The sequence below is a fragment of the Protopterus annectens genome, chromosome 12.part0 (assembly GCF_019279795.1).
Source record: "Protopterus annectens isolate FY-2018-M chromosome 12.part0, PAN1.0, whole genome shotgun sequence".
Taxonomy (NCBI): domain Eukaryota; kingdom Metazoa; phylum Chordata; order Ceratodontiformes; family Protopteridae; genus Protopterus; species Protopterus annectens.
The window spans coordinates 367,176,444-367,192,527 of NC_056746.1; the positions used below are offsets into that span (position 1 = coordinate 367,176,444).

General features: G+C 37.9%; 1 protein-coding gene across 1 annotated transcript in view; it reads right to left on the bottom strand.

The window, feature by feature from the left end:
* LOC122816580 (cytochrome P450 3A30-like) overlaps positions 1-16,084 on the bottom strand; it is a 336,585-nt gene that overhangs the window by 262,216 nt on the left and 58,285 nt on the right. The window contains exon 2 of the mRNA XM_044089466.1: positions 7,771-7,864. Within this exon, the coding sequence (XP_043945401.1) occupies positions 7,771-7,864 (94 nt within the window). The remainder of the gene's footprint in view (positions 1-7,770; positions 7,865-16,084) is intronic.

Sequence of the window (16,084 nt, forward strand, 5' to 3'; positions counted from 1 at the left end):
ACCATCGATGTAGTGGACCTATATACTTCCATCCCACACCAGGAAGCTTTGGAATGGTTGGCCCTCTTACTTTCAGATTTTGGAGCACCAAAAATTGAAGTAGACCTTGTAACTGAGATATTAGATGTTGTTTTGTCATGCAATTACTTTCTGTTTGACAAGAAATTCTTCTTGCAGAAGAAGGGTGTGGCCATGGGCTCCCCTTGTGGAGCATCTGTGGCCAACTTTTTCATGGGGTACTGGGAAAAGAACTTCCTTTTCTCTTCACTAGATCTGATGGGCTTTGTCCAATTCTATACGAGATACCTTGACGACATTTTTAATTTGTTTCGAGGTAGTTATATTGAAGCTAGTCAGTTTGTCAACTCATTAAATAGTACAACGGAATTTCTTAAATTCACGTTTAAGTTTTCGGTATCGGATATTGATTACTTGGACGTGAAACTACGTAAGGATGTTGGCATGAATGCTTACACATCAAATGTTTTCAGAAAACCGACATATTGCAATTCTTTCCTGCACTTTTCTAGCCAACACCCCCTTAAACAAAAGAGAGCTATTGTGAAGGGTCAGTTGGTTAGAGCGGGGAGAATGTGTAGCATGTTAGCTGACATTCAGAGTGAGTGTGACCTGCTTGGCAATATGTTTCTTAATAGGGGTTACCCGAAACAACTGGTAGAAGAGCTTACTTTTGAGGTTGTAACAAAGAGGTTGAGTGTTTTTTTTAAACCTATCCTCTACCAAGCCCAATCAAGATTGGACTCCTTGAATTCTGATGTGCCAGCACTGCCCAGTAGTATTACTGATTTACCACTTGACAACATTAGTAGTAGTAATGGACGTGACTTTTCATTAAGTTACGTCGTTACTTATAGTCTCAATTCTAGGGCTATAATCTCAATAATACGGAAGAACTGGCAATTTATCTTGGGTAGTCCTGGTTTAACAGAGAAATTGGGACTTGTTCCCAACTTCATTTTCAAAAGAAATAATAACCTTAAAGAGCTTCTACAAAGGGATTTCTCCAGTAAAGGTTTCAATAAACGAACCGGTATGTACCCATGTGGCTTCTGCAACTGGTGTCAAGTGAGGACGGGTCAGACTTGCACATTAAGGGATAGGAAGTACACCATTAAATTCCCACTTAATTGTGAGAGTAGATCTATAGTGTACGTGGCCTTCTGTGAGTGTTGCCCCTCCTTTTACATAGGTAAGACCGATCGTAGACTGCGTGATCGTGTCTATGAACATATGTATGCTATTAAGAAGAAAAATGACACCAATGCTTTAGCCAAACATATAGACAACTTTCCAGGCCATTGTTTCTCATTTATGGCCGTTGACCAAGTAAAAACTAACATTCGTGGGGGTCCTATATCATTGCTTTTGGAAACCCGTGAGTTGGAGTGGCAGTTGAGAACGGACGCTTTTTGCTATCCGGGTCTCAATGAAAACTGCAATATTTCTGACGTTTTGAGAATGAGGAGCTATTTAAGGTAGTGTACTTTGTCCAACATATTATAGTGCACCTTTTTGCTTTGCAATGTGAGTCGGTGATATATTTTATCTTTTGATATATTCACATTTTAGTGATTTACTCATGTGATTCAACATGCGTTTATTCGTATTCTGTTATTTTTATTTAGTATTGAATTAGACATTTTTAATATATTTTGTCACACAATTTTATTTAATATATTTTATATACAGTATTTTTGTAATGATCTTTGGTTTGACTTTACAGTCCATTGATCATATTAAGTGACAATGAATAGAGGACTGGCTTGTAATTAAAGTCATAGAACTGGACTGTTATTTTACTGCTTAAAATAGTTAAAATTGTTTATATATATATGATCATACAACTCATTCCTTAGTGATTGAACTTAATTTGTGATAATACGCCATCACTGGTTTACATTAACTTTGTAACAAGACTTATTTACTATATTAATTCTATGCAAATTTGCACAGAATGGTTTTTAATCAATGTGATGTCATTTCCTGTTAGTTTCTTATTTAAATTGAGCGTGCAAATGACATTATTGTCAATGTTTTTCTCTGAAGAAGCCACACTACTCAGTGGCGAAAACGCTTGTTAAAAATAATAAATTTGCGTTCAGATTTTGACTATCTGGTTGTTTGTTGGTGCAAGGAGTCCGTGTACCTTTTGGTTTTCTACAGTGGTTTTGGTTTTTTTCGTTTTCACTTAAAATAGTAAATGAAACAGACAGCACTTAGAGTCAGGTGGAAGTGCAGAAACTCAGCAGCTGAAAACAATGGTAAAAAAAGCACTTTAATGTAGGTAAGAGTGGAAAAACTCTGCAAATAATGCACAAATAGTGAAGCCTGTTTAGTATATTTCCAGATATTTGCAAAAATATCCCTCCAAACCAAGTAGAAGGCAGCTGTAGCAAGTAACAGTAGCCAGAGAACTCCAATCAGAATGTAAAAAACTTTTAATAACGTAGTGTAAGCGCTCTCATAACATCAGTTACTTCCTCAGACACATAAAAACAATGCATAAAAATCACACACACACACACACACACACACACACACACAAACATATATATATATATATATATATATATATATATATATATATACACACACCAAAGACATGTAGAGAAACCAATCATGTTCCACATATTTCCCTCCATTTTTTAAAAAACTATAAACCAATTAAGATTTAAAGGAACTGTAGCTAAAACAACAAATGTGCATGTTAAAAACCCCATATATTAAAGCACATCGGTAGATTATTCTGTCATACTATGGAAAAAAACTTGTATTGGTTTATATATATATATATATATATATATATATATATATATATATATATATATATATATATATATATATATATCAAAACTAGAACCAAACAGGAGTGTACTGCTGAAAAAATAGAGTATGAGACCACGGCCAGGGCAGGTTTGTTCCACTACCACTTCTCAACACAAAAGTTTGTTTGTTTGTTGCAACACCTACAGGTGTTTGCTTACGATTGTACTCCACATGAAAAAAAGCTCAGCAAGACATTTGGTTGAGCAGCCATAAGATAAATGTTTCAAATGTCTTCCCAAGCACAGCGTATATAATCAGCTCTACCTGAATATCGGCAAGTGTAGTTCACCTTCGTTACCATAGACGACAACTGCATTCATTAAAACCATCAAGCATTTATTCACATCGAACAATAACTTAAAAATAAAAATAAAAACAAAAATAAAAAAACAAACAGGACAAAGGATGAGCGCTTTCAGGTCTCCTCAATAACCCTTCATCAGATCCATGTGTACTGTGCAGTTAGCGCCTGTTTAAAAACTGCTCTCTACCAATAGAGTGCTAGATAACGGGTGATGTCACATCACACACATCTTCTCAAACCATGCCTCTTGAGCGCTGGTTTCATGGGAAATGTAGTGTTCAGTCCCGGTCTTCTATGAGCTTGTAGTTTTCCAATCCAATACATTTCTTCCTGCTCCAGTCTGTTGTTGTTGTCACCTCCCCTTTCTGAGGTTAGAACAATTCTAAGCACTCTGAACTTGAAATTATGTCCTTCATTGTCCCTGACATGTTTGGCAAGAGGATTCTTATAATCTTTGAGTCTGACGTCACTTATATGTTTGGATAGTTTCTCCTTAAATTGTCTTACTGTCTTTCCAACATAGAAATGGTCACATAATGAACATGTGACCAAATATACTATATATAGAGAGCAATTAATAAATGTTTCAAATGTATTGTCTTCCCAAGCACAGCGTATATAATCAGCTCTACATGAATATCGGCAAGTGTAGTTCACCTTTGTTACCATAGATGACAACTGCATTCATTAAAACCTGATTGCAACACTAAAAACCTGGTTTATATTGCCCACTGCATCACCTGCTTTAAGTTTTACATAGGTAAAACAAATCGCAGGTTGAGGGAAAGAATTAGAAACCATGATTACTGTACAAGGATGAAACGTGAGTACAGTGCCACCGCTAAACATGTATTAACTGAAGAAGGGAGTCATCAATTTAAGTTTCAGGTTTTGCAAGTTATACAGGAGAGTTCTAGAATAGGGGATAGAATTAACAAAACGGAAACACAAGAGTTAAAATGTATTCTACGCATGGGAGCCCATAGGGGCTCTGGATTGAATGATATGGTCCCCTTGAAACCTGTGTTAAAAGGAAGGAGAATTAAAAGGTGAATTATTATGTTTGATTAAGATGAATATATATATGAATCAATACAAGTTTTTTTCCATAGTATGACAGAATAATCTACCAATGGGCTTTAATGTATGGGTTTTTTTACATGCACATTTGTTGTTTTAGCTGTTGTTCCTTTAAATCTTAATTGGTTTATAGTTTTTTTTTAAAAAATGGAGGGAAATATGTGGAACATGATTGGTTTCTCTACATGTCTTTGGTGTGTGTGTGTGTGTGTGTGTGTGTGTGTGTGGTGTATATATATATATATATATATATATATATATATATATATATATATATATATATGTGATTTTTATGCACTGTTTTTATGCATCTGAGGAAGTAACTGATGTTATGAAAGCGCTTACGCTACGTTATTAAAAGTTTTTTACATTCTGCTTGGAGTTCTCTGGCTGCTATTACTTGCTACAGCTGCCTTCTACTCAGTTTGGAGGGATATTTTTACATTTATCTACTCACCTAACCTGTTGGGACTTACTTTTGGGACTGTTATTTTATATTTCCAGATATACTGCAGCACGGCATATCTGTGACAATGCATATATCAATGTTTTCCAGGGTAAAGACAGCTTATAGGTAGTGGAGGCTGTTGTTAAAGCTCCTAGCAGTGAGAAGCAGTGCCTTTATGTTACCCTGATTCTGTTTTGCTTAGAAGATTGACATTGCCTAAAAAGGGCACTATGGGAGTGGACAAGGACATAAGAAATCCTTGAAGTTTGTGGACAGGCAACTGAGTGCTCACATTGGTTGCCTTCAGAGGGTCCTTCTGTGGCTTGCACATTTGCACTGCTATCATGCAGTGCCTTGAGTGCCATCTGAGGTAGGGTCAAGTGGGGAAGGCAATCATGGAGGTGACTGACCTCTTCCTGGGTATGGACCAAGCTGAGAGATCAGTAGCTGGGTCCCCATCCTATCCTCCAACATGATGATCCTCTTCCTTGTGTGTTACTTTCCTGTTCTGTTTGCTATCCAGTTCTCTCCTTCACAGCTTGCCTTCTATGCCAGGATTCCTATATATTCATTATCAACCCCCCTTAGCATTAGGACCTTCTTTTTTGGCCTTTGTCTGCCTTTTATGTTTGTTGCAAGACTCTACTTACATAGCTACACCATCCTTCCATTTCATTACTTCTCCTTATGTCCTCCATCTACCATTCTTGATGAAAAAAGAAAATGGGCAGCTGTCCCAACCAAAAAAGTTTACACTTCCTTCCATTTAACATTCTCTGTGTCCTTCCACCATCTGTTCCTCAGCTTGACCTTCCTCCTTTCTGACTTTTCTTTACTCCCATTTCCTCTCCATTTCATAGGTTCATAGGTGTTTACTAGGCTATTGGCCCTGGAGCTTTTACAAGCCTAGCCCATAGGATTACCCTGGCATCATGCCATCCAACCTTAGTTCCCAGTGCCTCTGTCAAGTAGAGCCACTGGAGTGATCCCCGGGGTGAATTTTCTATTTCCCATTCACTTATCAAGATTTCTCTTGAAAAGGGCCAGTGAGGTGCTCTGTTTGACATGTATGGAAAGTCTACATCATAGCATGGGCAGTCTCTGGGTTATGAACCTGTCCCTCTAGCAAGTTCTGGTTGATTGTGGTAATGAGATTGAGGTCTATGGAGTGTGTGGTGCAGAGGGATTGGGATTTCTTTAGCTGTAGCATTTCTAACACAGCTGGGTCAGACATGGCTTTGTAAGTCAAGCAGAGATTGCCTCTAAGTAGGCGATATGAGACAGAGAATAGTTGGAGTTTTTTTAATCTGTCCATATAGGACAAGTGTATAAGGTATACGATCCTCTTTGTGAGGTACTTTTGCGGCCTCTCCAGTTGTTGCAGGTGTCTAGGGAGGTACATGCCAAATGGGGCATTGTACAATATGATTGGCCTAATGAGGGAAGAGTAGAGGGAGACAATGACTTCTTTCTTCCTGGATGCAAAACCCTTAGTAACGAGATGTGCCACATAGAAGGATTTTCTGACCACAGTGGCAACGTGGTGGTTAAAAGAGAGGTTACTGTCAACCTGTGTTCCCAGATCTCTTATAATGCCTTCTGTGTTCAGTGGACTACCATCAATGTGGCAATTCAAGGGAACCGGGTTTTTCCCAAGGGGGATGACAGCACATTTTCTGGCATTGAGTTTAAGGCCATGGTTCTGACACCAGCCACTGGTCTCAGTGAGGCCTTTTTGTAGGATGTCAACATCACTTGGGGAGTTAATAATAGCTCCCAACTTGCAATTGTCTGTGAACTTTGTCAGCCAGAGTCCCTTCGTGTTGGCCTAGACTTCTGAGAAGTAGATACCAAACAGGAGAGGACCCCAGACCGATCCCTGTGGGAATCCACTCGTGACTGGTTAACAGTCTGACTTGCAGTCAGCTACTTTCAGAATAAATAACACTTCAGAGGAACATTGCGGAGAACTACTTATTGTGGTTTAACTTATTTCCATATCAGTGCTGATTTGCATCTGTGCACTTGTGTGCTCACATGCATGCAAAGCTCAGTACTCCTGTTTCAGTATTGTCTAAGCACAGTCACAAAACACCTCTCTCCTTACTGACATTGTCTTTTTTGGAATTGAGTTTCTTAAGTTGTCAAACATACAAGTGCTACATTTCTTCTTAATTGATAATTTCCTTCAAGCTGCATTGTACCACTCTGCTTCTCTGATGCAGCCTTTGCATGGCTTTATTAGGCATGTTTCTGAATTCCAAGGCAATTTTTTTACAGATTTTACTGTTTCTAAATATATTATGAGAAAATTTCACACTGCGTTATTTAGACAGCTTGGTTATGGCAACTAATTAAACTGAGTGAGGGCAAGTTCTTTAGTTATTCATAACTGCAGCTCTCTGACACAGGAATGTATCATAGCTCTTTTTTACAAGAAATATGCAGAAAATTAATGTTTTTAAGACATATGCTTGCCTTACAATAAAATATGCTATCAATACTAAGATGCAGCAATTTCAGCCAATACATATAGTTCTAGAAGTGCAGGGGGCAGTCCCCATAATGAACTATACAAAAGTTTTTTCCATCAGCATTTACTTTTAATATACGCTGTAGGCATTTTTATTTCAGAAAATCATTTTGCTGTGAAGTTTTCTGAAATCACACATTTTTATGCATAATACTATCAGAGAATTTCACCTGCAAAAATTCACTTGAACAGTTTATATTATACCATAAACAAGTTATGAATTTCTTCATAAAAATACAGGCACAACAAGCATTCAACTCTTAGGCTACAGATAATTTTGCAAAGAGACAACAGAATCAGCTTTTGAAATGGAAGAACTGATTTTGTATGTTTGTTTGTAAATCACACAGTCATGCATTTATATTATTTTCAGTACTCCTGCAGTGTGTGTTAGATTAGCCCACAAAGAATAAAACCATGTAAACATTTCTATAATTTTGGAATTCTTATAGTAAAAAAAAACACAGGTATGTAGATCTCTGTGTTACCAAAAAAATTATCATTTTCTCAATTCTCCATACAAACCCAGTGCAACTTACCTGCTGAAAATGAACTTACCTTTCTCAGATGATGGAATGTTCCAATAAATGGAAACGGTGTGGGTCCAGGAATGTTAAGCTTCTTAAAGAAGTTATAAGGCCATACTCCATATCTGAAAATACATAGAAAGTGTACAGTTTGGTTCCAAAAGTATTTCCCAAACAATATTTTAAAGAGAAAATCATCTATGCTACAATGAGCAACTTGGATTTTAAAAAATATGATTTGATCAGATGTTGTCAGGTTAAACTTTTACAGAATATCTTAAGACATTCAGAACTTTAACCGTTAAACATTTTGACCTGACTCATTCATAATTGCCATTGTGTTTTAAGTAGGTTCAGACTGGGAAGTTGCAGGGCAATGTACTGCAAATATACACATTCAGGGATAGTAATCCTTGGAAGAGACTCTTTGAAAGTATATATTGCGCCAGCAATAACAGCATTGGCATGGCAAAGCTGCATCTAGCATACCACTGATATCTGATAGTAGGGGACACACAGCTGGTCACTGCCATGACAATCAGAAGGCCATGGTGGCTGGCTGGTGTTTATATCACGTTATCGAAAGATGAAAATAGCGAACGCTATTTCATCGAACCTAAAATTTCTAAACCACATAATATCGAATGGGAAAAATTTGCTATTCCGAAACACATACACACAACACAAGCACACCTAAAAAACATCAATACACACACATACACTTATAATCCTACAACTAACCCTACACTAAACTATACATACACTACTATTTATCCACTTACCTTAACCCAAACCCTAACCCTAAGGTCTGTCACTATCGCACACTCACCTAACTTGCGCCCTAACCTTAACTCATCTAACCCGCGTCCTAACCCTAACTCACTTAACCCGCTCTTAACCCTAATTCACCTAACCCGCGCCCTAACCCTAACTCACCTAACCCACGCCCTAACCCTAACTCACCTAACCTACACCCTAATCCTAACAACCACACAATCGCACACTTACCGGAAACCGATCCGTAAATTTCCACCACAGTGCTGAAGATAGCAAAGCCACAGAACCGGCCAACCAAATTCTTTCCCTAGGAAAGAATTCGGTGTTCTGCAGCTTTGCTATTTTTAGTGTTCGCTCAAAACGGGTCGATATTAGAACATTCAAAGTTTTAAAACTTCGATGTTCTGATATAGACCCGCTGGCTGTCCTGAAGACTGATGCACACATACATTAACATGAGCACTATATAGGTAGGTAGCAGTTAGTAGAGACCATTGAGGAGCCTAGAGTGATTTCACAATTACCCCAGAACAATGTCTGGTTAAGTGACTTGCTCAGAGTCTCATAATAGGCAAATGGAGACAGAGGGAATTAAACACCAGATCATGGAAAGCAGATTGTTAACAGCTCATAACCTCAATTCTCTGCACTAAATATCAGACCAAATATGCATGCAACCAGTCAGGGAAATGACAGAGTGCTTCTGCCTTTCGCATGTTAGGAAAAGTCACAACCTGTTCAAGGAAACTGCAGCTTGTAGAAACCAAAATGTGAATTCTACAGCACTCCCAGGCCCTGGCTACTTTTTCTACGTGTAGTTCTCTAGTGTTTTCTTGAGCAATGCATCCCAGGGAGCATCTTTATGTTACAGGGTCTGGTGTTTTCTTTGCTCTTGGCCACTTCTTTCACTAGCAACCTGCCCTCTGCATGTATAACTGAAGGTATTTATCCTGTAATCTCTCAACTGAATCCAAATAAAACATTATGCAGTAAAAGTTTATTAGATTTCAAAAATGGGAAAATGATTATAAATCAAGAATTACACATGCAAAGAAGTCTGCCACCAAAAAGTCTTAAAACAGACTACTAGATTTAAGAAAAAAAAGTTATGGCTGCCTTATTCTCCATGTTGCTTAACAGAGAAACATAATAACATTCTAGATCTCGAACAATTAAATTCCACACCTCAATGTGTCACTTTCCCATAAATTAAAAACATAAATCAAATTAAAAGAAAAAAAAAATGAACATCTAATACTTTAATGTAATTTGCACATAGGAACACTGAAATGTGGACAAGCACAGAAATGTAATGTGATTTAAAGTTTGTATGGAATATGTTCATAACTCGATCTTTCGTGAGAATTTTTTAAAGTTTGTTGGTATCTGTTTGCATTTCTTTTGTAAGTTTGTCCATTACTGGATATTTTTCTTGCTTTGTTTTAATATTTTCTGATTTGGGAGTTTGTATCACATACAGTATGAGATAACCAGCATCAATATGAGGAAGGAAATTAAGAAAGATAAATTATATAATAAAGGATTGTTACTATACAAAAAAAGAACCCCATCAGTGTGCCTGCTATAAATTGTGCATATACCAATAGAAAGAAGTCTGTCCACTTTCTATTGGGATATCCCAGATAACTCATCTAACCTATTCTGTGAGGAACAGAGCAAACTATGAGAAAAAGCAGGGATATTCTCCAGAACTTTGGGCAGTTCTGGACAGTTGAGAGGCATGCTTACTGATAGTACAGTCAGTGGTACTGCCAGTAACCATGACTCTCAGCTTTTTGCAGAAAGTCCCTGATTGTCCTCATATTTTCCCATCCCTTGTCAAATTTTTGATTTTCTTGGAAATTATTTACAATTTCTATATGTCAGTAATACCAGGCATTTGAGTTTTGTTTTTCAGAGAATGCACATTCATGCCAAAACCTGTTCTATTAACTTTGTAATAGACTAACAAAACTATTTAAAATTTACACCTCCCCTCACTTGTAAGAAGAAAATGTAAACTGTAAAAAATATATAAATATAAATAATTAAAAAAAAATCTTTCCACACTAGAATACATAAAAAAAAGCTCATGGATTACAGTGTCGGGAGCACCTCTACAAGAAGCTCCATAGCATACCTTACAAACTGTTACCATGACTGAAACAGAAATGTCTGTAATTATTCAATGATGTCAGTCCTCAGGGATTTGATAGAAAACCACAGCGTTTACAAAGAATGGACTCAAAATATTAGGCAAACATCCGGACATTTTGTGAAAATCTAGCTAGCTGAGAGGTACACAGGCCATACAGACTATTCAATACCTTAAAAAAAGACAGCAATGTACTTGTGCAGCCATTTACAGACCCTGACCGTATACAGAATATAACTTGGATACCAAAGACCACAAGAACCCATCAGAAGAATAATAAAATCCACTTATAAGAATTATATTATTGAGAAAAATCTAAGATTTTTTTTAACTTAAATAATGTCATTATATAATATAGCAATAACCCACGCCTGGGTGTGGGTAATGCTGGATTTACCCACGGTTGGTGTGGTTTGGTCACGAGGGCGAAGCCTGAGTGGCCAAACAAAGCCAACCATGGGTAAATCCAGCATTACCCACACCCAGGCGTGGTTTATTGCTATATTATACAATGACATTATTTAAGAAAAAAAATAATTACTTTTCTTAAATAATGGCATTGTATAATGCCTTCTTGCTGCCCTTCCGCAGCTGTCTGGTATTCTGCGGCAGTTCTGATGTACTGCGCATGCATATGCCTACACAGTACATCAGAGCTGTGGGCAAAAGCAATGGAGAAAGCAAGATCTCCGTTGCTTTTTGCAAACTGTTTTGCTATGTTAAATGTTTTTTTTTTTTACCCATTTAACATAGCGAGACAGTTTTGAAAAAAAGCAACAGAGAAAGCAAGATCTCCGTTGCTTTTTACAAACTGTCCCGCTATGTTAAAGGAGTTTAACATAGCGAGACAGTGTGAAGCAAAGGAGATCTTGCGTTCTCCATTGCAGTAAAAAAAAAGAGTTATAGTAATGGAAAAAGTCCGGGCGACCGGACCTTTTTCCATTACTATAACTCTGATTTACAACGTGCACGCTGACCAATCAGCATGCAAGTTTTTGAATATTAATCGGGAGTCATTGTACAATAGCAATTAAACATGATTGGTTGTATGTAACTCAGGATTTTCTCATGGCTGGCTTTGCTTAAACACTCAGTCTTTGCCCTCATGATGAAACCATGCCAACTCTCTGGCTGGTGTAAATCCTGTATTACTCACACATTGTCATGGATTATTGCCATATAATATCCCTGCTGCAGGAATGAATGGGCGGTCCTAATTGGCTAGGATGATTGATCCACATTCCTGTGTTTTATAAACAAGCAATAGTGCCTGACAGGGTGGGGCTCTTCAGCAAAATCACATACTACTGAAGGGTATTATGAAGTAGAGGGCCCCTTCACCCCAGGAAAGTCTGTTATTTCCCTGTAACTCCCACCCTGGAAGACATTATTGCCCTTAGAAAATGAGTTCCTTTTTATGAAATAATTTACAGTTCAGTATTTTTAATGTATATATTTTAAATGTTATTTTATTTTGTATGTTTTTGGCATAAGGTATCCCTTTTTAATTAATGTTTTCTATACTGCTGCACTTTAATATTGTTCTGTGGGTGCTTAAGCTTTTGAGTACTAGGTATCTGCATAGGATTAGGAAAGAGTTTGCATCTTATGCCATCTTTTGTGTGTATGTATGTATGTATGTATGTATGTATATTTTAATTTGTTATATGGATTGTGGTTAAATGGGGCACATACTTACTAAAAAGTTAGTGCTTTATTTTTAATTTATTTGTTGCTGAATTTATGTTTATATTGTTAGATTATTTTTGTATGTGTTTCTTTTTAATATCAATTTAATATGGTGCCATCTTCCATCTGCATTTATTCTTTGTTTTTGATTACAATTTTGTTGGGTTTATTGATATTGGTGTTTATTTATGTGTTGTTCTGTTTACTTTTATTTTTGTTTTGTTGTTGTTGTTGTGTTATTCTCCAGCTGTCTTTAGCATGATGACCATCTCCTTTTTTCTCCCTGATTTATGGTGGTTTATTTACTGTGATGTGACAGACTTTTCACTGGGTTTTCCCTGGACATTATTACTCTAATGGAGTATGATCATTCTGCAGTTGGGTTTAGAATTTTTATTACTTCCATTTTCAAATGAGAATTAATGGACCCTCTATGTGCAGTGGGATGTGCATAACTGAAAACGGAGTACCGTCAATTAGCTAGATGAACATAAACTCTCAGTTAACCCATGCCCTGGAATGGATTGTTCATCTTATTAAATTATTAACACATTTTCATATACATTTTAATGTAAAGTTTCCATGTGATCTGTCCCAGAGTTGTACAACTAGACTAAAATAGCATGGAGGAGCAATTCAAAGACAAGCTTGCTATTTCAAATCTATTGTAAAGTGAACATGGCAGTCCGATGGTGAATGCTCATTGCTCCTTAAGGCAGCAGAGGGTCTGCTATTTCCAAAACAGGTAAGTACTGCAAGACTATGTGTGTGTGTGAGACAGCATTTGACTGAGTGACATGGTAATAAGACACTAATGAGGTCTTTCTCATTTTTATTATATCATGTCTCTGTGTCAGAATTTCTCTCATTGGGCAATTAACGTGGGTGGAGAGAAATTCTGTGAATCCCAGGGCGACTATATGTAGTTAGGGAGGAATGTTACCACTTGCTTTTGGCATTTTTAATAAATGACTTTTGAGAAGTTTGCAGAACAAGGGATACAATACTCTGATTTTTTTTTTTTTTAAATCTGAGAGGACAGCATTCCAGTCTTTGAGACATGAAATAGAGAAGTTTTGATCACTACATGCAAGTTTGTACAGAAGTGATATAGAAATGTGGCGGGACTGCCAGACAGTTAGTTGCCTAGTGAAGAATATGAGTACAGGTTTTCAGAAGTTTCTAAAGAAGGGAGGCTAGGAGAAGGTGTCCTGTTTATTGGACTGAGAATGGACAGTGGTGTTCATGTTGAGGGGAAAAGTAATGAAGTTGCACACCTTTTTACCAGTTACTTGTAAAATATTTTTTTCTGCGGTAGCGTTGTTGCCTCACAGTAAGACGTTGTCCTGTTTGATTCTCAGCTAGAGCATCTTCTGTGTGGAGACATGCATGAATGGGCATACCTTCATTGAAGGTTGTGCATCAGGGCCGGCAACTCGGCACATAAAAATCTACTGCCAATCATTAGCGGACTGGAGTTCCGCTGTGGCGACCCCTAACCAGGAAAAGCCGAAAGACACAACAAGAGGCTGTAACAGCAAGAGGATGATCATATTCAAGGTGTGCTGCTGGTACTGTTTCTTTACTGATTGCTGATCTGTTTTAGGAAGTCAGAAAACTTGACAATTGAAAGGATTCCTTTGTCATTGCACAAGTACAGCAAAATTTGCAGCTATCTTCTAAGGTGCATTCACATATAATGAACCTGAATAAATAAGAGAATGCAATACAGTACAATACAATATTATACAATGGAATGCAGTAAACAACTAAGGAACTGCACTTGAGTATATTGCACACGAAAGGAATAAAGTAAGGTGCAGAAGAATGTAAGCATATACCTTATAGTGCAAATGGCTGTTACCTGTATCAATGTGAGTATTTAGCATTGTTCAGTTCACGTATGGCTCTGGGATAGAAACTGTTTTTAAGTCTGTTTGTCCAAGATGGAATGGACCTGAACCATCTGCCAGAAGGCAGCAACTCAAACAGGTGATGTCTAGGGTGAGAATGGTCTTTCAAGATGTTGGTTGCCCTGCTAAGACGATGAGAGCTGAAGAGTTCCTCCAAAGAGGGTGGTGAGCAGCCAGTGATTTTCAGAGCAGAGTTAATGATCTTTGAAAGAGTCTTCCTGTCTGCCACTGAGCTGTTGGCATACCACGTAGAAATGCATCATGTAAGCACACTTTTATTAAAACAGCTGTAAAAGGACACCAGTAGCTTCTCTTGCATGTTGTTTTTCCTGAGGATCCTCAGGAAATGGAGTCTCTGCTCTGCCTTTTTGACTGCCTGTATGGTGTTTATGGACTAAGAGAGATCCTCTGCCACATGTACACCTAGAAATTTGAAGGCAGAACCCCTTTCCACACTGTCTCCATTGACGTATATTGGGTTGTGATTGGCATTGTGCCTTCAGAAATCTATTATGAGTTCTTTTGATTTGGCAGAGTTCAGGGCAAGGTTGTTCTAAGTACACCATGCAGCCAGTCTTTGAACTTCATCTCTGTATGCTGTCTCATCTCCTACCGAACTAATTCCAACCACTGCAGTGTCATCTGCAAACTTAATGATGGTTTTAGTGATTATTGATGATAGGGGAAACAGACGTGGGTGTAAACAGTATACAGAAGGGGGCTCAGTACATAGCCTAGTGGAACACCAGTGTTTAGCCTGAGAGTGGAGGAGAGGTACAGGCCTAGTCTAACCATCTGAGGATGGCTAGTCAAAAAATGTTTAATCCAATGGCAGGTAGGTTCTGAAAGTCCTAGGCTAGCGAGTTTAGTGACCAGTCTATCTGGGATAACTGTGTTGAAAGCTGAACTAAAGTCTACAAAGAGCATCTTCACAGAGCTCCCCTGCTGCTCAAGATGACAAAATGCAGTGTGTTAGGCAGTGGAGATGGCATCTTCCATAGACCTATTTGCTCTGTAAACATACTGGTATGTATCCAAGATAACTGGGAGACTGTTCTTGATGTGGCGCAGAACCAGTTGTTCAAAATACTTCATGATGACTGGAGTAAATGCCACTGGATGGTAGTCATTAAGACTACTGATGACAGGTTTCTTTGGCAGTGGAATGAAGATAGTTGACTTCAGACAAGATGGAATAGTAGACATACAGAAATAGGTTGAAGATCTTTATGTAGATTCCACAGAGTTGGTCCATGCAGGCGTTCAGCCTTTCTTGTATTAACTGCTTTGATCACATGTCTTACATCATGCTCTTGTACTGTGAAAGTGTGGTTGCTGGTACAGATGATGTGAGACTGCTGTGGCCTATCTGCTGGTGCCTAGGAGTGACTGTCTCTGTTGTTTCCACCTGAAAATGGGTGAAAAAATAATTAAAGTTCCTCTACCATTAAGGCATCTCCATCAACAGCCATACAGTTACTGGTTTTATCATTGGTGATGTGCTGAATCCCTTGCCATAGTCATCTTGGGTCCTTGTTGGTGAAGTGGTCCTCTATCTTCCTTTTATAAGTCACTTTAGCCTCTCTGATGGCTTTCTTTAGGTTGGCTTTACCACACTGTAAAATACTCTGTTGCCAGACCTGAAGGCTGTATTGTGGTGCTTGTGAAGAGGTCTGACCTCCTTTGTCATCCAGGGCTTCTGATTAGGGTACACAAGAATGTGCTTGCTGATAGTTACATTGCCAACATGGGTTTTTATGTAGCAGAGTACCATTGATGTGTACTCTTCCAGATCCTGATCTTCGAAAATG